General features: G+C 48.3%; 1 protein-coding gene across 1 annotated transcript in view; it reads right to left on the bottom strand.

The window, feature by feature from the left end:
• Positions 1 to 18,474: 18,474 nt before the first annotated feature.
• The window catches only part of FBLN1 (fibulin 1), a 98,815-nt gene continuing 93,443 nt past the window's right edge, over positions 18,475 to 23,846 (bottom strand). Inside the window, exon 17 of the mRNA XM_015150566.3 lies at positions 18,475 to 19,311. Within this exon, the coding sequence (XP_015006052.2) occupies positions 19,172 to 19,311 (140 nt within the window). The 3' untranslated portion in view covers positions 18,475 to 19,171. The remainder of the gene's footprint in view (positions 19,312 to 23,846) is intronic.

Here is a 23,846-nt window from a genome sequence, read left to right on the forward strand (position 1 = left end):
CATGATGGCAGCAGCCACTATCAACACCACTGCATGGCAGCCTGGGTGACAGAGCAAGACTTTTGTCTCGAAAATAAAATATAATAAAATAGACAATTCCATCAATACTGACCAAGGGGAAAAAAAACAGGAAAAAACTCAGATTTTTTTTCATTCTAATACCAGAAATAAAAAGAGGCCATCACTATGGTAGAGCCTAATGATATTGTAAATGTAACAAGAGGATATTAAAAACAATTTTGTGCCAATAAAAGTGAAAACCTAGATGAAATGGAAATGTTCTTTAAAAACTACAATTTAGCGGCTGGGCACGGTGGCTCACGCCTGTAATCCCAGCACTTTGGGAGGCCGAGGCGGGCGGATCACCTGAAGTCAGGAGTTCGAGACCAGCCTGACCAACATGGAGAAACTCCATCTCTACTAAAAATACAAAATTGGCCAGGTGTGGTGACACATGCCTGTAATCCCAGCTACCCAGGAAGCTGAGGCAGGAGAATCGCTTGAACTCAGGAGGTGGAGGTTGGAGGTGGCAGTGAGTCAAGATCATGCCATTGCATCCAACCTGGGCAACAAGAGCAAAACTTCGTCTCAAAAAAAAAAAAACCTACAATTTAGCAAAATCCAAATAATCCTCTACTGTTAAAAACAATTAAATCTGTAATTTAAGCCCTCTCACAAAGAAAATCCCAGACTCAGGTGGTTTCACTGGTAATTTTCCAAACATTTAAGAAATAATACTGATCTTATACAAACTCAGAAATAGAACACAGGAAATAAAAAAAAAACACCTCCCAACTCATTTTATGAGGCCAGAAAAATTCTGATATTATAGCTGGGCACAAATCTTACAATAAGAGAAATTTACAGACTTACATGGTTTGGCTGTGTCCCCACCCAAATTTCATCTCGAATTGTAATCCAAATTGTGATCCCCATGTGTCAAGGGAGGACCTGGTGGGAGGTGATTGGATAATGAAGCGATTTTCCCCCATGCTGTTCTCATGATAGTAAGCGAGTTCTCATGAGATCTGATTGTTTGATGAGTGTCTGACACTTCCCCCTTCGCTCTCTCTCCTGCCGCCTTGTAAAGAAGGTACGTGCGCCGGGCGCGGTGGCTCAAGCCTGTAATCCCAGCACTTTGGGAGGCCGAGACGGGCGGATCACGAGGTCAGGAGATCGAGACCATCCTGGCTAACACGGTGAAACCCCGTCTCTACTAAAAAATACAAAAAAAAAAAACTAGCCGGGCGAAGTGGCGGGTGCCTGTAGTTCCAGCTACTCGGGAGGCTGAGGCAGGAGAATGGCGTGAACCCGAGAGGAGGAGGAGCTTGCAGTGAGCTGAGATCCGGCCACTGTACTCCAGCCTGGGTGACAGAGCAAGACTCCGTCTCAAAAAAAAAAAAAAAAAAAAAAAGAAGGTACATGCTTCTCCTTTGCCTTCTGCCATGACTGTAAGTTTCCTGAGGCCTCCTCAGCCTGCTGACCTGTGAGTCAATTAAACCTCTTTCCTTTATAAATTACCCAGTCTCAGGCAGTGTTTTTATAGCAGTGTGAGAATGGACTAATACACAGACTTATATCTGTCATGAATATAGATGAAAGATTCTTTTTTTTTTTGAGACGGAGTCTCGCTGTGTCGCCCAGGCTGGAGTGCAGTGGCCGGATCTCAGCTCACTGCAAGCTCTGCCTCCCGGGTTTTTACGCCATTCTCCTGCCTCAGCCTCCCGAGTAGCCGGGACTACAGGCGCCCGCCACCTTGCCCGGCTAGTTGTTTGTATTTTTTAGTAGAGACGGGGTTTCACCGTGTTAGCCAGGATGGTCTCGAACTCCTGACCTCGTGATCCGCCCGTCTCGGCCTCCCAAAGTGCTGGGATTACAGGCTTGAGCCACCGCACCCAGCCTAGATGAAAGATTCTAAATAAAACGTTAGTAAATCAAATCCAGAGATATATTAAAAAGATAATACCTCAAGACCAAGTAGAGCTTATTCCAGAAATACAAAGTGGATTTAACATTTGAAAAAAAATCAATGTAATTTTCCATAATAACAGAATAAAGGAGAAATATCACATGATCATGCCCTTTGATCCAAAAAAAATTTGATAAAATTCAACACTTGTTCATGATAAAAACTCTCTGAAAATTAAGAATACATTTTTAAAGGAACTTCTTTAATCTGATAAGGAGTATATATTTTTAAAAACCCTATTGTTAACATAAATGCAACTATTGAGCACTTTCTTCTTGTCAGCCATGATCACCACTTTGGCTCAACCTGGTACTGGAGGTCCTGGCCAGTGCAATAAGGCAAGAAAAAGAAAAAGGCATGAAGATTGGAAAGGAAAAAGGTAAAACTGCTTTTGTTTTCTGATGACATAACTGTATAGATAGGAAATCCAAAAAAGTCTATAAACTATTAGAATTAATAAATTTAGCAAGGCCACTAGATAAAATATTAACATACAAAATTAAGTTTGTTTCTATATACTAGCAACAAACAACTAGAAAACAAAATTAAAGACAATTTACAATAGCATGAAAATATAAATAGCTAGGAATAAATCTTTTGAAAGATATGTAAGACCTCCACTTAAAACTACAAAACATTTCTAAGAGAGATTAAAGAAGACCTAGATAAGGTCAGGAGCAGTGGCTCATACCTGTAATCCTAGTGCTTTAAGAGGCCAAGGTGGGAGGATCACTTGAGGCCAAGAGTTTGAGACCTGCCTGGGCAACATAGAGAGAGTTCAAATCTACAAAAAACTAAAAAACTAGTCAAGCACTATGGCACGTAGCTATACTCAGAGCTACTCAGGAGGCTAAGATGGGATGCTTGCCCAAACTCGGGAGTTTGAAATTACAGTGAGCTGTGATCACACCACTGCACTCCATCCTGGGCAACAGGGTAAGACTCTGTCTCTAAAAAAAAAAAAAAAAAAAAAAGGCCAGGCATGGTGGCTCATGCCTGTAATCCCCAACTTTCAAGGCCAAGGTGGGCAGATCATGAGGTCAGGAGTTTGAGACCAGCCTGGCCAATATTGTAAAACCCTGTCTCTACTAAAAACACAAAAATTAGTTGGGCATGGTGGTGCATGCCTGTAGTCCCAGCTACTCGGGAGGCTGAGGCAGAAGAATCGCTTGAGCCTGGGAGGCAGAGGTTGCAGTGGGCCAAGATCGCACCACTGCACTACAGCCTGCACGACAGAGCAAGAGTCAGTCTCAAAAAAAAAAAAAAAGAAAGAAAAAAGAAAAAACCTAGATAAATGGAGAGATAGATCACATTTATGAATTTAAAGTCTCAATGTTGTTGTTATGTCAATCTCCTAAGTCGATCTATAGATTCAATATTGTAGTAAATTGCCTCAGCATTCTTTTTTTTTTTTTGAGACAGGGTCTCACTCTGTCCCCCAGCTGCAGTGGCATGATCACTACAGTTTCGACCTCCTGGGCTCAGGTGATCCACCCGCCTCAGCCTTGTAGATAGCTAGGACTACATGCGCTCCACCACACCTGGCTCATTTTTGTATATTTTTGTAGAGATGGAGTTTTGCCATATTGCCTAGGCTGATCTTGAACTCCTGGGCTCAAGCGATCCACCTGCCTTGGCCTCCCAAAGTTCTGGGATTGGATTACAGGTGTGAGCCATTGCACCCAGCCTCAGCATTCATTTTGAATATAGGCTTAGCTTTCTCATACCAGAAACAGGGCTTAGTCAGCCTTGACATAATTTCCTGTTCTTCATCTCCTCCCAGTTCCTCAAGATGGTCAATCCAGATTGTCTGCCTTACATTACCACCTCCCGGGGACTCCATTCCCAAGGGACAGTTGGATACAACCCACTGGACTTGCCTTAAAGGTCCCCACCTTCTCAGGGACTGTGTTGGTCTATGCAGCAGTGACCCTTTCTCAGTCACAGGGCGACCCTATGCCCTCATGCATCCCCTAAACCCCCCACTGGAAATCCTGCTTGGGTAACGACCTGGATTCCAAACAAGGCTTTATAAAGTCCGAAGGTCTCTCTCGCTCTCTCTCCACCACCCCCCACCACCTGCTGGTTGAGCTCCCTGCCATCTCCAGACTTTCCCTGGTTCCTTGCGGAGGGGAGGCCCCCTTCTCTGTGGACCTGGGCTGATAAACTGCTTCTGTTATTTCATGTGTTCTGTTGTGCTGTGTCTCCTGTGGCCCACCTGACCAACGCACCCAGACCTAACTCTCTCCTGGCCAGGGCTCTTTCAGGGAGTGTCTGTCTTGGTGGAAATAAACTGGACTTAGGTCCAACAAGAGCCACAGGGCATCTGCCAGGGTAAACGAGTTTCCTGTGAGAGGGACACCTGGTCACAGTCAGACACTGAGGCATCAGACTGTCCGTCGGGATGAAGAAGGATCCCTGAGAGATGCATGTGACACCCACAGCCACCTGCCCTTGCACTCTGTCAGGGCAGGGCTAGAGTTCATAGCCCCTCTGTAAACTGGGAGCCACCCTATGAGCAAATTAGAGGAAAATACAACAGACGTCATCTCAGTCACAATCCCAGCGGTGCTTTTGTAATGGATATTGACAAACAGATTTATACAGCATCGCAAACAACCTAGCAGAATAGGCAGAACAGTTTTGAAGAACGAAGTTGGAAGGCTTATTCTTCTAGATATCAAGACCTACTATAAAGCAACCCTAATTAAGCAAAGGTAATTAAACAGTGTGATATTGGTATGAGAATGGACATATAGGCCATAAGATAGAATCGAGGGTTCAGAAACAGACCCACACATAGATGGCTATGTAACTAACAATAAAGTTACCTGAGCAAGTTAGCAGAGAAGAGGATGGTCTTGTCAAAAAATGACGCCGAATTGGATATCCATGTGGAAAAAAATGAATCTTGGCCCCTACCCCAAGTTATGCACAAATTTTAATTCAAGATGACCTATATTAATGTAAAAGGTAAAATAATAAAGCTTCTAGAAAAAATATAATATCTTCATGACATTGAGATAAGGCAAAGATTTATTAAACAGGACACAAAAATCATTAACCCAAAGATTAGTGATTAAGATTGATACACTAGACTTGATCAACATTAAGAACTTCTGCCTGGGCACAGTGGTTCATGCCTGTAATCCCAGCACTTTGGGAGGCCAAGACTGGCGGATCACGAGGTCAGGAGATGGAGACCATCCTGGCTAACACAGTGAAACCCCGTCTCTACTAAAAAATACAAAAAACTAGCTGGGTGAGGTGGCGGGTGCCTGTAGTCCCAGCTACTCGGGAGGCTGAGGCAGGAGAACGTGATAAACCCGGGAGGCGGAGCTTGCAGTGAGCGGAGAATTGGCCACCGCACTCCAGCCTGGGCAACAGAGCGAGACTCCGTCTCAAAAAAATAAATAAATACATACATACATACATAAAACAAATAAATAAATAAATAGAACAGATGCTGTCTCAAAAACAAACCAAAAAAAACCCCTAAAACTAAGACCCAAGTATAGAAATCACGTTTTAAAGAAATTTCATAGCAAAAAAAAAAAAAAACAAGAAAAACAAGCTTTCTATGAGGTTGAACCTCTCAGCTGCAGTCTCAGTGGGCTCCTGTGCAGTGGAATGCCCTGCTGTCTGTGCCGTTGCCCTGCACAAGGGCCATGGGGAGCTGACGCCTGCAGCTGCTCTTCCCTTCACTCTCTAAGCAAGCAATAAACCAAGGCCAAAGAGGACTCGTTGCCCCTGTACTGCTGGTTCCGCCAGCCACTGGCCTCACCTTGCCTCATGCTTGACAGTTCTTTTTTTCTTTTTTTCTGGATGGAGTTTCACTCTTTTGCCCAGGCTGGAGTGTAGTGGCATGATCTTGGCTCACTGCAACCTCAGCCTTCCGGTTTCAAGCGATTCTCCTGCCTCAGCCTCCCAAGCAGTTGGGATTACAGGCACCCGATTAATTTTTGTATTTTTAGTAGAAACTAATTTTTGTATTTTTAGTAGAGACAGGGTTTCGCCATGTTGGCCAGGCTGGTCTCAAACTCCTAACCTTAAGCGATTCGCCCACCTCAGCTACCTAAAGTGCTGGGATTACAGGCGTGAGCTGCCGCGCACGGCCATGCTTGACAGTTCTTATGCATGAAGTGGATTGTTCATATTCCAAAAGAAAAGGAGAGGCTAAGCCAGGGGACTGGCACTGGCTACGTGCTAACTGCGTACTGAACGCTGCGGTAAGCACATACATGTCACTGAGTTTACTTGCCACAGATTTGCCTTTACTTATCCTGGATTGTGATCACTTTCCATCTCCATACTGCTTCACTGGCTTCATTATCATCGCTGCTGGTTTTGGGGTCATGGCCTGCCATCCAGCAGAGACTAGATGGGCAGAACACCCAGGCCACGTCCTTAGAAACTGGCCCTTCGGTCTCTGCAGGATGCCAGCCAGCCCAGTTCTCAGAAGGAGACAGAGATCATTGAACCTTCGAGGCTCCTTTCTCCATGAATGGAGGGAAGTACAGAACTGTTCCGAACGGGCAGGATGGTGTCTGGAGTTTTGTTACCAAAACGGACAGGACTGTATTTTTCACCGTAGGCTGAAGGGGAGGAGGATGGCAGAAGGTGACTAAGCATCACCGAGGCCTTACCAGGTCTCGGGTACCATGCTAGGCGCTTCCACCAGCGCTGCCACCGTATCCGTCTCAGAGAGGCTCAAGAGCTCGCCCCCACCACGCAGCTTGTCAGTAGCAGAACTGGACTCCAATCCAGGCCATTCTGGCTCCCCAGTCCGAGTTCTTCCCACCACTGTGCTTCGGCAGGAAATGTGCATCACTATTGTTAGATACGGTTGCCAAGGAAACGGTGTCTCTGCCCTGCATCAGGCTGGCCACAGTCACCTCCTGTTCAGGAGGCAGCCCACAGACCCACCGAGTCAGGCACCAGCCAATGGGCGGGCCTGGCCTCTGTCCACCTCTGTCCACAACTGTGCTGTTTCTGGCTCTGAGGGCCCCTGAGCCCGGGAAAAACAACAGCAAGTCCGCATGGGGTCCTGACCAGATGAAATCTCCCACTTTGCCTCGTCTGTCACCAGCCACAGCTACGCGGCGGGCGCACCGTCATGCAGCAGCCACTCTTCCTGTTTTCCTCCTTCCCCAGAGAAGGATTGCTTCTTTTTCCTTTCTTCCATGCCCCTGTATTCTAATGGTAGCTCCCTCCCCCAGTGGTTGACAAGCACAATTGTGGCTGATGATATGACTAATAATGGGGAAGCCGTGTGAATACCCAGAGGCCAAAGAGAAAATAAAACAGCGATGACAGTCGCTGCTACATTTACGGTATTTCTTTCCACCGAGGCCTGTGGGCTAGCCGCCGCTGGCGCAGGGACGGGTCACGAGTTGTTGCTAGCAATAGGCTGCCTCCTGCTGTTGCACGAGCGATCTCACCTCCTGCTCTGGGACAGGAGTTTGTTCGCTCATCAAATTACAGCAGGCTTGTGCCGGCTGCAGCTGATAGCCGGGCAGCATTTGCACTCTGGGCACCTCCTGGGAGAAGCCTGGAACGCGATTCACTTCAGTAGGAAGGGAGATAGATGAAAACCTGGAAGCTGCGACAGGAGCCCTCTACTGAGAAAAAGAAATTGCAGAAATCGGCCTAGGGCAACTTTCCGTAAGACAGAGGTTTTACAATGTTCATTTTCAGGTGTTTCTTTTTTCTTTTTCTTTTTTTTTTGTTTTTTTGTTTTTTTGAGACAGAGTCTTGTTCTGTTGCCCCGGCTGGCGTGCAGTGGCGTTATCTCGGCTCATGCAACGCCCCCCTCCTGGGTTCAAGCGATTCTCCTGCCTCAGCCTCCCATGTAGCTGGGACTACAGGTGCCTGCCACCACGCCAGTCTAATTTTTGTTTTAGTGGAGACGGGGTTTCACCATGTTGGTCAGGCTGGTTTCGAACTCCTGACCTCAGGTGATCCTCCAACCTCAGCCTCCCAAAGTGCTGGGATTACAGGTGTGAGCCACCTCATCCAGACTTTTTAAAAAAATTTTAAACATTTTTCATTGTGGTAAAATATACATAAGATAAAATTGACCATTTTAATCATCTTTGAGCAAATAATTCAGTTCATTCATACCGTGGTACAGCCTTCACCACCCTTCACCTCCAGAACTTTTCTCATTTCCCCTAAATCCCCATTAAATGTCAGCTCTCCATCCCCCTCGCCCCAGGCCCTGGCACCCACCATTCTATGAATGCGTCCTGTCTCTATGAATTTGACTCCTCTAGGTTCCTCATCTGAGTGGAATCATATAGTGTTTGTCCTTTTGTGACTTAGACTCTTATTTTACTGAGCACAGTGTCCTCAATGTTCATCCGTCTTGTGGTCTGTGTCTGAATTTCCTTCCTTTTTACGGCTGAATGATATTCCATGGTATGAACAGACCACATTTTGGGTTTGTTTGTTTTTTTGTCTTTTTTTGAGACGGAATCTCACTCTGTCACCCACGCCGGAGTGCAATGGCGCGATCTCGGCCCATTGTAGCCTCTGCCTCCCGGGGTTCAAGCGATTCCCCTGCCTCAGCCTCCCAAGTAGCTGGAATTACAGGTGCATACTACCATGCCTGGCTAATTTTTGTATTTTTAGTAGAGATGGGGTTTCACCATGTTGCCCAGGCTGATCTCGAACTCCTGATCTCAAGTGATCCACCCGCCTCGGCCTCTCAAAGTGCTGGGATTACAGGCGAGAGTCACCATGCCAGGCCTGGTTTTGTGTTTTTTTGAAACAGGGTCTTGCTCTGTTGCCCAGGCTGGAGTGCAGTGGCGTGATCTCTGCTCACTGCAACCTCTCACTCCCCAGGCTCAAGTGGTCCTCCCACCGCAGTTTTTGAGACTCTATCTCAAAAAATAAATAAATAAATAAAAGTCAGATAGGGTATATTCAATTGGGTATTAAATTTAGATTTGATGTTTTTAAAAAAAGAAACAAAAAATAAATAAATTTAGATTTGAGCTTCCCAGCAGCCAAAGTGAAAAGGGATACTTTGATTCTTAGGATTCTAAAAGCGTAGGTGGCTTCTATTAAAGTTAGTCAAGTTAAATTATGGCCAGCTTCATTGGACCCTGCTTCTAGAATTCATTTCTCTTATGAAATTGAAACCAGCTTTGTCTTCTTTGTCTTAAACAGTTTGGTACATTGAGAGAAAACTAAGAAAATACAAATGATGAAACCAAAATGTAATTCAGTAAATTTGCAATAAACAGTGAAAGAAACTTGCTTTTACTGGACCTGAAAGACCCCATGCCAGACTTCATGTTGTCCTGCTGGTGAGTCCCATAATCACCACCGTGTCTCATTCATCACTGTATCTCTGGGCCTAACTCTGTGCCTGGGTTATAGGAGACATGCCAAAAAATTTTTATTTTTTAAAAAAAGGAGAGTGAGGTGACATTTACTGAGAACTCACAAAGGCACATGCCTGGGAAAGGAAGAGAAGAACTGGAACAGATATTTTCTGAGCTCCTCTTCCGGACCATGCATCATGCCCACGTCTTATAGTCACCATCTTGCTTCATACTCCCCAAATTCCTACAAGGTAGTAATTATTAGGCTCACTTTTCGGATGAGCAAACTGATACAGATGAAAAAACTCTTTGGGAGGATCTTGAAAGAGTTGGGAAAACGTGCTAGACGTGGGGTTTGGTCCTACCAGGAGTAAGCGAGGAAAGGGCTCTTTCCCCAGGGAGTTAATATCAGACTTGCCCCCTCTGGAATATTGGGAATGGCCTCCTCGGCTAAGTTGATCCAGTGTGTTCATGCCAAGCCCTTCCTAGGCCTTGTGTCCATGCCTGGTGGCTTAGTTATTGTTGTGCTGTTGTTTTTATTTCATGCATATTTTATTTTTAAATTTTACTTCATGCATACAGGGATTTGCATGTCATAAATGTTCAATAGAGATTCACCAAGTTGAACTGAATGTTGTTTGCGGGGAGGAAGGATTGGCTCCACAGTGTCAAAGTTCATCGAGACCTTAAACCAAAGGTAGCCTCTTTCTGCTTGTCGTGGAAAGAGCATAGGAGGCCAGAGGGTAAGAAACAGCTTGGCCGTGTCCTACTCTGGGGGAGTTTCTTCATTTCTGAGGCTCACGTTTGTCCTCTGCAAAATGGTAGTAATGATCTCGACCTGGCAGTGTTGTTTGGAGCTGGTGAAGGTCAAGTTGCTGCTGTTTCTCTAACGAAGGTCATCCTCGTCCAGTTGGAAGTGTCCACTCTGTCACCCAGGCTGAAGTGCAGTAGCACGATCTCGGCTAATTACAACCTCTGCCTCCCGGGTTCAAGCGATTCTCCTGCCTCAGCCTCCTGAGTAGCTGGGACTACAGGCATGTGCCACCATGCCTGGCTAATTGTTGTATTTTTGGTAGAGACGAGGTTTCACCATGTTGGCCAGACTGGTCTTGAACTCCTGATCTCAGGTGATCTGCCCGCCTCGGCCTCCCAAAGTGCTGGGATTAGAGGAGTGAGCCACAGCACCCGGCCAGAAGTGTCCTTTCTTTTTAATGTCTATTAGAAATAGGCTGTGCTTCTACCTCTGCGCTCCGTGTGCCTGTCTCCTCTTACCCCTACCCCACTCCTACCATGCCTCTCACTGAACACCCAAGGTACCCTTTCCCCAGGGTGTTAGCCCACCAAGCTGGGCCTCACATCCAGCTGCGAAGATCACCGAAAGTTCTCTGTGCCATGATGAGCTGGCATTGGTCTCACTGTCGTATGACAAACAGGAAAGCTAGCAGGAAAGCCACAGACCGACCTAGTAAGCTTTCTCGTGTTACCCTAGGTTAGTCATCACTGCCAAGTTTTTGTGGCACAGAAAGAAAAAAATAAGCCCCCTCTTAACCCCGTGGAACTGAAGAAGCCTGGAATGTGGAGAATGCCCAGTCCTCCTAAATCCCAATTGGAATAATTATGCTGGAATAGATTTCTTCTTGTTCACCCAAAACACTGACGTTCTCAACAGTAAGTCACAATCAGCACAGGCCAGAGCGGATTCCCCCCGACCTCAATGCCATTAGCATTCGGTCCCGGGATACCAAAGGCTTTCTCTGCTGGGATCTGGGTCTGGGGGCTGAGGTGCTCAAGTTTCCAGGGCGATGCTTCTGGAAGGGTTTTACCAGTTTCTAATACCGAAGGCTCAGGGGAAGCAATTTCAACTGGGGGCCTTTCTAATCTAGGGAGACAATGGAGAAATAGTTTCTTGTGTGCAAAGCCACTCTTCACACTGGGGCGGGCTCTGCTCCCTAGAGCAAGAATTAAACACCTGCTGTGTACACACAGGAAAGGATGTTCAAGGAAGTGCTTTCTGGGGAATCTGAAGATTTCTCCCCAGATCTGTCTGACTTTGCCTGCAAGAAGTGCAGAAAAGGCTGTTGCCTTTTAGGAATGATCAGGAACACTGTCTGCTCCACTGGCTGACTTGAATAACCCACCCTCAAAGGAGCAGGAACCAGGACAAGGTGGCCAGGGCATGGGACTCAGAGAGCTACAGTCTCATGTGACAATAAAATGTCAGGTTCAAAGTGGTTGGCTCATGTTGCTGTCATATTTGGCTCTGCTAACTGTGTAGATTTCCCATGTAGGATGTTAGGACTTGACTGTTACCTTACCCCACCGAGGACTTCAGCAGGGGCATTCAATGGACATGTCTGCTGTGACATTTCAATAGCTTCTGGGTCCAGCCAACCCCTTCTTCCTCAGCCTAGTTCTGTGACCTTGTGCCCTCTGCCACTCCCCTATTCTTAGCGTCACAAGGGGCACCCACCTCTTCCCCCCTCCCAGAGCCCCCTCCCCCACCTCCCACTCCTGTCTGTCCCGCATTTTTTTTTTTTTTTTTTTGAGACAGAGTCTAGTTCTGTCATCCATACTGGAGTGCACGGGCGCGATCTTGGCTCACTGCAAACTCCACCTCTCAGGTTCAAGCAATTCTCCTGCCTCAGCCTCCTGAGTAGCTGGGATTACAGGCACCCACCATCTCACCTGGCTAATTTTTGTATTTTTTTAGTAGAGACAGGGTTTCACCATGTTGGCCAGGTTGATCTTGAACCCCTGACCTTAGGTGATCCTTCCGCCTCGGTTTCCCAAAGTGCTGGGATTACAGGCGTGAGCTACTATGCCCGGCCAGTTCTCTGCAGACACCATCTGGGTGTCCGACACTTCAATTCAATTCTGACGCTGGCCACCCAGAGTTAACACAGGCCCCAGAGGATATGGGCTCCATCCTGCAAGACTGTCCCTACTTCAGACGTCAGTTGCAAGGATTGGGTGCTCAGGTTACCCACACTTCCGTCTGACCTGGCTACACATCGGGGGTCCCCAGAACCCCTCCTCAGGTTTGGCAATTGGCTAAAATGGCTCACAGAACTCAGGGAAACACTTTAGTTGCACGTATAGGTTTATTGTAAAGGGCATTATTGATGAACAGGCAGACGAAGAGGCACACAAGGCGAGCTCTGGTAGGGCCCCGAGCACAGGAGCTTCTGTCCCCATGGAGAAGGAACCCAGAAAGAGACCAAATAGAAGTATATGTTTCTTATTATGTCACATAGCCACACCATGAGGTTGGTGCAGGAGCCCTTGGAGGATCTGAGGCCAAAAGGGCCTCCATCAGATCAGAGTTTGGGAAAAGTAACCTGGCAGCCTAGGGGAGGACTGGACAGAGTGGGGAGGACAGAGGGGAACTGATTCACCACAGGGAGGGCGCAAAGTGAGTGAATGAATGAGTGAACCAATGAATGAACAAGATGGAATTGGTATCAGGAAGGAATGAGACCAGATGGTATCAGATAGTATCAGGGAGCAGAGACCAATGGGCCCAGTTTGTATACGGTCTTACCAACTAGATCAAGGAGGTAGGATCAACGGTGCTTTCCTCTAAAGAAGCACATTTCTGGCCAGGCGCGGTGGCTCACGCCTGTAACCCCAACACTTTGGGAGGCCAAGGTGGGTGGATCACTTGAGGTCAGGAGTTCAAGACCAGCCTAGCCAACATGGTGAAAACCCATCTCTACTAAAAATACAAAAATTAGCTAGGCATGGTGGGGGGTGCCTGCAATCCAAACTACACGGGAGGCTGAGGCAGAGAAAATTGTTTGAACCCACAGGAGGCAGAGATTTCAGTGAGCTGAGATCACACCACTGCACTCCAGCCTGGGCGACAGAGCGAGATCCCGTCTCAAAAAAGAAAAAGAAGAAGAAAGAAGAAGAAGAAGAAGAAGAAGAGGAGGAGGAGGAGGAGGACGAAGAAGAGGAGGAGGAGGAGGAGGAAGAGGAGGAGGAGGAGGAGGAGGAGGAAGAAAATTTCCAGGAAGAAGCAGGCTATGGAGATCAAGGCAGGCAAAGGACAGAATTTAGGATAGTGCATCAACTGGGTCCAGCCAGGAAGACACACGTTTATCTCCTGCAGCATCAAAAACCACCCAGGAGACAGCTCAGTGGACCCTAGCAGTGGATTCTACATGTCTGCAGAAAATGAGCAGAAAACAAGCCAGAATTACAGCTATCTGCAAAGAGACTACATCCAGGAGGTCTGACGACTCAAAGTAATCACTGCAGTCTGACTTCTACCACTGACAGCCTTCCCATACATAATTTAAATGTGTAATTATAATACCATTGCTTAGTTAATGGACACCAATTCGTGCAGGAGCTGCCACAAACAGTAATAAACCAGCTGTGTTAGAAATGGATCACTTATCAGTGCGTGCCCAAGCCTCCTAATGCCTCATGATGTTTAATAATTAAATTGTGACACCCTTGAACCTGCAGCTGACACCATGGATCACAGTGGAATTCTCCAGATGGAACGCAGCCACACCTCGGCTTCCGTGCTGTGCGCTGCCACTGAGGACGCTCGATACCATCGAAGCCGTCAGATAGAGGCGGGTTATTTCCCTGTGCCCTGCACCTCCCTTCTGGCAAGTCCCCGGGAAGCAGTGGCCACAGATGAGCTGCTGCTCTCTTAAAGACTGAGATCAGGCCAGGCGCGGTGGCTCACGCCTGTAATCCCAGCACTTTGGGAGGCTGAGGTGGGTAGATCACCTGAGGTTGGGAGTTAGAGACCAGCCTGGCCAACATGACGAAATCCCGTCTCTACTAAAAAATACAAAAAATATTAGCTGGGTGTGGCAGTACGCACCTGTAATCCCAGCTACTTGGGAGGCTGAGGCACAAGAATCGCTTGAACCCAGGAGGAAGAGGTTGCAGTGAGCCGAGATTAAGCCACTGCACTCCAGCCTGGGTGACAGAGCAAGACTCCATATAAAAACAACAAAACACCACACAGATCAGGTGGCCGGGCATGGTGTCTCACACCTGTGAGGCTGAGGTGGGAGGATCGCTTGAGGCCAGGAGTTTAGGACTAGCCTGGACAACATAGTGAGACACTGTCTCTACACAAAATATAAATAAATAGATAGATAGATAGATAGATGATAGATAGATAGATAGATAGATAGATAGATAGATAGACAGACTAAAGTAATAGTCACAGATCCACTATCTTGGGGAAGGAAAGACATTCACACAAAGAATCGCTGATACATACTAGACTACACAGAGATAACCACAGCAGGTGGCACCGTAAGTTCTGCAGTGATGGGAGGACAGGGTCATTTCAGGAGATGAGACCGGCAACCTCGTGGGAGAAGATGGCCCTGAGCTGGGCATGGCAGAGGGGCTGAGGAGGAAGCGTACGTGTGTGTGTGTGTGGTATGTGTGTGCACACGTGCACACCTGTGAGTGTGTGTGAGAGAATGTGTGTGTTGGGGATGATTACCGAAGCCTTCCTGGCACATAGTAGGTCTTTTTTCCCACAAACAGTAATGTGATTATTGGGAGTAATGGTGACTGTCACCGTGCTTCTCACAGGCCATATTTCAAAAGGTCGACGGTGGCTCCGTTTCTTCTCTGAGACTTCAAAAGTCCTTCGAGAGTGAGTTCCCGTCTCATTCCATGTCCAGAATGAAGACAGATGGCCTCTTGGCACCCATCTCTTTGGCATGAATGATGTGGAGAAACATGAATGGAAATGGGGAGCTGTTGCTGGCACCTGGAAGTCATCTTGTCTGGATGGAGCCAAGTCACATGGAAGCGCCTCCAGTTATTCTTTATACATTCTTCTGAGGTTTCACTGCTTGTCCGCACAAGACTTTAATAAAATGTGGCATCTAACTGAATAAAGACTATCCTTTTGGGTGTGTGTGTCATGACAGTACTATTTATGGAGGACCTCCTATGTAGAAGTTCTTGCACTGTTTTACGTAATCATCCCCTTTCATCCTAACGATCACTCCTGTGAAGTATGTGTCCTTATTTTCATTTCATTGTAGAGAAAACCAAGGCTCTGAGACATTAAGCAATGTGCCCAAGGCCACACAGCTAGTAAGTGGCTGGGTTTGAACACAAGCCTACAAAACACGCAGTTTCTTATTTGTATTTATTATCTCATCATACTGTCATTTCTTCAAAGTGCAACTCAATCTCATAAAATGTCGGTGGCAGAATCTAGGTGGAAGGTGCCCTGGTAGTCATGGTAAAATTCTTTCGACTCAGCTGTATATTTGAAAATTTCCATATTACAATATTAGGGGAAAAAATAACTTGATTTCCAGGTGTTTTTTCAACTGGACAAACTTGAGAACTTTGGAAAAGCTGGCTTCCCTCCTCGAGTTCTAGTTGGCTGTGTTGGCTGGGTGGGTCCTGGCACCCTCCACTCAACATCCACCTGCATATTAAAATGGGTCCTACTAGGACCCTGGGTGGCCCAGGCGCTTCTGACACATGCCACAGACTTCCTCTGTACAGTAGAATAGATTTCCTTTGGGAATTTAAAAAAAAAAAAAAAACACCAGGAGTTTTCTGGTGGAATACCACTCTAGGAGACCTTCTGGAATTTTCCTTCCAAGTTTCTTCTACCAGATCAGCAAGAAGGATTCAACTTGGTGTCTCTGTGTGTTTGCTGTCTCATGCTGCTTATAAACTGCTTTGCCTTTAGCAATTCCCCTCAGTTATCTTGTTCTAAGGCTACCATTAAGAAGGAATCACTGTTGTGGAGGAACTCAGAGGCACCTCCAGCTCCCGTTAGCTGGTGCCTTAATGCCGCTGATGCTAGGCTCTGACAGTAATTACTTTGCAAGTATAATGAGATACTTATGGGTCCATCAGGTGCCCAACCCATAGCATGATATGAAATATGAAGAGTTAGGCTGGTGGGTAATTTACACAACTGTCTACCAAGTCTCTCCAGGATGATTAAGAAAAGGAAATGCCGGATTGAAAAGATGCCAAGCTTCCAGAGCACATTCATGTGGCTCAATTGACAGTGACAACCATTATCGTCATCACCATCATTGCTGCTTTTAACGGTTAATGACAAAAAGCCCTCACACACGAATGCAGCACTTTGCAATGCACAAAACCCTCTTGCACTCATGCTCTCCAGCGCTCCTCACTGCCATCTGGGAATCTCCACTTTGCAGATGGAGAAACTGAAGCTCAGACGATGGCAGGGACTCGCCCTGCTAGCCCTGCCGAGAGAGGTCTGCTTTTGCCTCCCTGATTCTGAATCAGATACGGTCAGAACTTCTTTCTTCCCCTGGGCTCCTCAACCTGGCGCCCTCACCGCCCACTTGCGGGCCCCTCCTGCCCTCTTCCGCTGCAGACGGACACAGAGGCAGGGCTCTGATTGGACAGCTTGGATCATGTGCTCATTCAAGAGCCAATCAGCAGCAGGGGGCTTGGCTCGGCATTTGCCGTCCTCAGGGCAGCTGCCTTATTATTTTTTTTATTATTTTGAGACAGAGTCTCACTCCTGTGCCGAGGCTGGAGTGGATCTCAGCTCAATGCAACCTCCACCTCCTGGTTTCATGTGATTCTCCTGCCTCAGCTTCTCGAATAGCTGGGACTACAGGCGCCCGCCACCATGCCCAGCTAATTTTTGTATTTTTAATAGAGAGGAGGTTTCACCATGTTGGCCAGGCTGGTCTCGAACTCCTGACCTCACGTGATCCACCCGCCTTGGCCTCCCAAAGTGCTGGGGTTACAGGTGTGAGCCACCGTGCCTGGCCTGCCCTAGTTCCTATTGGGAGTATGGGAAACTCTTTTTCCAAAGCAGCTTGCACCTTGGTCTTCGCACCCCACCCTACTGAAGAAGGCTCCCAGAAACCAACTTTGCTGAGCCCAGAATGGCCTGGCTCTGGCAGATTTGCCCCCAAGACTGCAAGTGGGTGGCAGCGCTCCCCCAACACCATGTCCCTTTCTGTTTCCTGCCCCTCGCCCTGAGGCTTCCTTCCATTCCTGCAGTCAGTTCCCAGCCCTACTTCCGTGCCAGGACCCCAATTCCCTAATTCCCTGGCACGAAGAGCTGCGTGGATGTTCCCTGCACTGGTCTTGTCCCCAGATGTGGCTCCTTGGACCATCCAGCCCCACACCCGGCCTCTTCTTTCTCACCAGCTGCAGCGGCCAAAAGGCTCCAGCAGGCCTTGTACCTGGTTGGCCCAGGCTTGGCTTTGATGGGCCAGTGACCCAAATAAGTGACCTTGGAGAGGTCTTCCCAAAGGTGGCGGAGACCATGTTCTTGAAAGTTGGGAGTGGGTGTTGGCTTGAGTGTGGGGCTGAGATCTCACCAGTGCTAGGGTCCAGGCTGTGAAATGAGGCATAGGATGAGAGAGGTTCTGAGCCACAAATGGGGTCCATACCTAAGAGGATGGGAGCAACCCAGGGAAGGATTTGGAGGAGAGGCATGTGTGGAAACAGAGCCTGGATGCTGAGTCCCTGGAGGTCAGAGTGGGCCCTGGGGCACTGGGAGCTCCTGGCCCCGCCACTGATGCCAATTGGGGTGTCAGTCTCCCAGTAAATTCAGTCTGTCCACATCTATTGCTGACACAGGGTTTAGAGAGGGCTCAAATTCAGATAGAATTTGAATTCCCTCTTTGTCTCTCAAATGTGTGAATTTTGGCAACCGAGTTCCTCTCTCTCTGAGCCCAGTTTGCCCATCTCAATATTGTGTGTGATCATACCCACCTCACTGGGCCACCAGGAGGAATGAGTGAAGCACCTCATGCCAGATGCCTGGCCCCGGCCTGTGTCTGGCAGGGACTCACGGCTGCTGAAGGGTCATTACTTCCCCCCAGGGATTTCTAGAGAGGATCAGGATGCCACGAAGGATGCTACTGGAAGCAAGTCACACAGAAGCCAGAGCCCTGGGCTTGCCTAGCAGCACTGGACATGGGGCAGGGAACGAACCTGAGCCGCACTTCTCAGAGGGTGGGCATGGTGTTGAAAACGATGTGTGTAGGAAGCTGGGCCCCGCCCCAGAACCTTGAGGGGCAGGAGGAGCATTGAGACATCCTTGGGTGGGGTGAGGCAGGGGGGCGGGAGGGGGGAAGATGTCCAATCCCTTAGCTGGTGGCAGACTCCTGAGCTGGCAGAGAGCCCTCTTCTTGAAAGACTGTCATGCACAGGCCATCAGGAGGATCACAAAGTTGTTTATTTCCCCACCTATAAGAAAAGATGGATGATGCAGAGTGCCGAGAAATCCCAGCCATTCCCCTGGTGAACGTACTGGAGCCCCACACGAGCCTAACAGGCTGCGTCTTTAGCAAGGGATTTTCCTCTATTTCAACAGAACTGCAATTTCCCTTCCAAGTGCTCCCCGCGGCATTCGGTCACGCTGCTTCTGGGGAGAATGTATCGTCCACTTCTGTGCTATTCTACAGCAGCCATGTCCTTAGAACACAGAAAATCTGATTGGCCAAAAAAAAAAAAAAAAAAAAAGTACCAAAATGTCAAATTTCATACAATCAGGGCAAGAATTGGTCTTCTTTTGGCATTTGGACTGGCTGCCCCCTAAAAAATGTTTTTCTTTCCTTGGCCCTTAGCAAGGCCCAGCCCAGAGGCAGAGAAAGGGGGCGACACTTAGCCTTTGCATTAAAAAATGAGCAAGGTTTTCAACCAAACAGTTGAGCAGTTGGACTCATTTTTTAAACACCAAAAATACGTCAGATGGACTTACTCATCTGGCTCAGCTTAATACATATTGGCCTAATGCTACAAACAAATGCCTAACATTAAACAAGTCTGAGAGTACAAACAAGCACAGGCCACAGTCACTGGCAGCAATGATTTGGCCTGGAGGTGCACCCGTGGCTGTGATGCAGACCAGCCCTCAGAACCAGTACTCAGAGACGAAGATGTGGACGTTGACAACATTTCGGTGGGAGACCACGCCCCCGACCACATAGTTCATCTCCAGCTTCAGGATGGCATGAAATGGGCCCACGATGGGCCGTACCTGGCGCACAACACCTGCGGAGAGAGCAGAAGGTGTGCCGGAAGTTAGAAGGCACTGCAGCAATGTAGAGATCTGGGAAATGGTTTCCCTCAAGGAGTTTCAGAGCTAGAAGGGGGCTTAGACCTCATGGAGCCCCATTCTGTGCCAGATGCTTGAGTCCCCTGAATAACATCCCCTTCCAAGTGGTCACTTCAGGCTCTGCTCCCGCCTGCAGGGACTGGTGAAAGTGAACTCACTACTTGCTAAGACAGCCTTTCCATCACGCACTGCCCAACCCGGAGGAAAGCTGTGGGTGTGGGCTTGGAAACTGGATGGCTCTGGGGTCAATGCCAGCTTCTGAGCCCAGGTTTTCTGCTCTACCACCATTTACCTGACAGGTGTTTTTTTGTCTGTTTTGTTTTGTTTTGTTTTTGCGACGGAGTTTTACTCTTCTTGCCCAGGCTGGAGTGCAGTGGCGCAATCTCGGCTCACCGCAACTGCCACCTCCTGAGTTCAAGCCATTCTCCTGCCTCAGTCTCCCGAGTAGCTGGGATTACAGGCATGCACCACCATGCCTGGCTAATTTTGTATTTTTAGTAGAGACAGGGTTTCTCCATGTTGGTCAGGCTAGTCTCAAACTCCTGACCTCAGGTGATCCACCCGCTTCGGCCTCCCAAAGTGCTGGGATTACAGACATGAGCCACCACACCCGGCCTACCTGACAGGTTTTAAGGGAGCCTAGAAAAGGGCCTGGCATGGAGTGAGTGCCTGACAGAAATCTTTCTCCCTCCTTCCAACCCACTGTGCCCAGTTCTGACCCCTGAGAAGAAACGAAGCAGGTATATCCTCTCCCCTAGGACATCTGAGGATTGCAGTGGGCCTTGCATCCTTCTGCAAGCAGAGAATTCCCAGTTCCCCATGGGACATGCCTCTGGACCCCCTGCTGTGCATGCCTCTGTGGAGGGTGACACCTGAGCTCACTGTTCAGTGTTTGTGATAACATGGAAGCAAGAAGTGGCTGGAGTAACAGAAGATCAGAGCAGCAGTGGAGTCCCCAGGGCAGTCAAAAGGAGGATGGGTGGTGGAGGGAGACTGGTATCAGTTCTGGGGAAACAGCTGGGGGTCACAGGGAGCTCTGCCTGTACCAGGGTAGGGACCGGGCAAACACCATGGCCAAAGGACAGGGCACAGACAAAGCTCAGCCACGTCAGGGAGGAAGAGGAGCAACCCCAGGCATTCTGCAGATTCCAGGGGAGCAAGAGAGTGGGTGCCACAAATATTCCCCAGCCTGGGCCTGCCATCTCCATGGCCCCCGGCCAGGCCTGGCTGGCACTGCCTTCCCTCTGCAGGGCACCCACAGGCTCACAGAGAGTCTCCCATACTCTGTACGGGGTGAGAGTATGGGACAGTCTTCACTGCACTGTGGAGAGGCTGAGGCCCTTTTGAGGCCAAGGTTCCCCGGCAAGTCAATGGTGCCATGCCCCTGTGCTCCTGCACTGCATGATCCAGATGCCCAGCATCTGCCAAGGCATCAGCTCCAGCTGCGCAGGGCGGCCTTCCCGCCAGAGCAGAGTGCTCAGCAGATCCCCTTCGCATGCACACATGTGCTCAACAGGCGCTGGGACAGTTCCCAGGGTTCCAGACATCACGAACAGGATGCTGGCTTCAAAGCTGCTGGAAGATCTAGGATGAAAGGTACGCGCCATTCTCTGATGAAGGGTTTGCACTGTCCAGCGGGGGTGGGAATGGAGGTGGGGAGGGCTGGGGAGTCAGGACAGGTTTCTTGGAGGAGACTCCCCTTTTGCAGAGGAAGCTGCACAAGCCAAGGCTGCAGGCTGCTCCCCAGTGTCTGTGGCCAAACAGGCAGACCTACGGGTGCTGACATTTGTGAATGAACCGCCCAAGGCCCCTTCTCTGTTCCACATGTTCTGACAGTAGGATTTGTCGAAAGTGGTGTGAAGGGTGCGGATGTGGGGTAACTACCTAACAACTGGTTCTCTGATCATACCATAGGCCAATTTCTATGGCCAATTTCAGGTACCACGTGGCATCACTGAAAGTGGACTCGTGGAGAGATGTGCGCAAGCAGCTGTCCAGAGCTGGTGTGAGCGGTGTGAACCGGTGTGAGCTGGCTCTGAGACACCTGCTTGGATGCTCTGTGAAGAGCAAATATGGAGCCTACAGCTTCACAACCACACATTGAGAAATAGCTACCGGCTGTTTGCCACAAACGGCTGATTCCAGGCTGGATTCCGCGAACAGTTCCTCTGCAGGCTTAGGAAACGTGCACGGGGACAGCCTATCTCCAGCTCTTGGTGCCCAGGACACAGCAAAGGTTCAGGGGAGAACTGAGAGGTCAGGAAGGCCTTCGGTACGAGCGGCTGGTTCCTGGTCGGGAACATAAGTTCACGCTCAGAAGGAGAATCTGAGCGCAACGTTCCCTCTTTCGCTCTCTGGGCTTATGTTTCAAAAGTGAAAGGCCCAGCAGCCGGGGTGGAATTTCAGGCTGTTCCCTAAGCAAACACGGGCTTTAGCTCCGATGGAGAGATAAGCGCAGGCTTCTGCAGGCTGTCAGCACCCTTGCTCTGCCTGCTACGCGGTGATGACATGGCAGCTTTGTCCTGCTTGAAAGCCCATGAACATCTTCAGCTCCCGGCAAAAGACGCGGACTTGTCACCACCCAGGGCTTGCCAGCAGGCCCTGGTGACCGGGTCGCTCCCGCCCGCCCCTCCCTGCGCTCGGTCTGCCCACCAGGGTCAGTGTGGGCTCACGGGGCTGAACCCAAACACACCCCCGTGGATCCCCTATATGTCATATTTTTCTCTCCCCAGGCCTGAGGCCACCAATGGCGCCCCCGCCGCCACAGTGACCTGCCAACTTCACTGGTTCTAGGCGCAGAGATGGTTCTTACCACCTTTCCTGGCATTCAGAGGTTTGGGGCTTGAAGGAGAAGGGCGAGAGGCTGGGTGAGCCTGTGAATCACTGTAGGGAGGAATGGCAGGCGCCGCCACAAACTACACAGTCAGATACGTCTTTGTTTCAGCTGGGTGCGGTGGCGCACGCTTGTAATCCCAGCACGTTGGGAGGCTTAGGCAGGCAGATCACGAGCCCATGAGTTCGAGACTAGCCTGGGCAACGTGGCAAAACCCCGTTTCTACAAAAAATACAAAAATTAGCCAGGCATGGTGGTATGTGCTTGTAGTACCAGCTACTCAGGAGGCTGAGGTGGCAGGATTGTTTGAGCCCGGGAAGGTCAAGGTTGCAATGAGCCAAGATTGTGCCACTGCATTCTAGCCTGGGTGACAGAGCAAGACCCTGTCTCAAAAAAAAAGGGATCTGTTTCTGTCATTATTATATTTCTGTATATTATGTAGTTTCATACATGATATATAACTATTATACATATAAAACATATTATAAAACACTAATATATTATTTAAAATATAAAGTATGTCAAATTTATATAAATGTATTTTAAATAGTTTAGATAAAGTGTATTTTACAAATTTACATATAAATTTATATAATTATTTATATATAATTATATTTACACATAAGTGTGTTTACATGTAAATATAAATGATATATAATATCTATATTCTTATAAAATGTTTATATTTACTCTAAAATTTATATATAAAATATAAACATGATAAAATATGTAATAATACCATATTATTATGTTGATATATGTATACATGTATCTTAAATGTCTATATTTAAATACAGCTTCCTGGCTGCATGTGGGATCGTTAATATTATCAGCAGGTCCGACGCACAGAGGGTCTGCGCACACGATGTGTGCCTGGCACTGGCTAAATAAGAATGTAGAGAAACCGAAGCTCTGTCCTCGGGGGTCAGTCTGGGACAGAGAAAGAAAGAAGAAAGTGCTCATGCAGTGAGCTCCATGTGGGACGGGGACCTGCCACAGATGTTCTAAATAGGCCCTTTGAGACCTGCAGGATACAAACTGACCTGGCTCCGTGGTAGGACCCCAGATGGGTTATTTGACCTTCCTGAGTCTCAATTTCCTCTTCTGTGAACAGGGATTAAAAACAACAACCTTTGGCCAGGCGTAGTGGCTCATGCCTGTAATCCCAGGACTTTGGGAGGCCAAGGCGGGCGGATCACAAAGTCAAGAGATCAAGACCATCCTGGCTAACACAGTGAAACCCCATCTCTACTAAAAATACAAAAAATTAGCCGGGCGTGGTGGCACATGCCTGTAATCCCAGCTACTAGGGAGGCTGAGGCAGGAGAATGGCGTAAACCCAGGAGGCGGAGCTTGCAGTGAGCTGAGATCCGGCCACTGCACTCCAGCCTGGGCACCAGAGCGAGACTCCGTCTCAAAAAAAAAAAAAAAAAAAAAAATCTAGCAACCTCAAAATCAGAAACAAATCAAACTCAATATCATCCTTTTTCTCTCCACTGAGAAATGACGACTGGCTATCAAAAAGCATTCCGATATTTAAAGTGATCTGACTCCCAGTCAAAGTGTGGCTGAATTCTTAGAAACATACCGCAGGTGTTAAGTATTTCTCTTGGGCTGATTTATGAGAGGGAAGCCCTG

The sequence above is a fragment of the Macaca mulatta genome, chromosome 10 (genome assembly GCF_049350105.2).
Source record: "Macaca mulatta isolate MMU2019108-1 chromosome 10, T2T-MMU8v2.0, whole genome shotgun sequence".
Lineage (NCBI taxonomy): Eukaryota > Metazoa > Chordata > Mammalia > Primates > Cercopithecidae > Macaca > Macaca mulatta.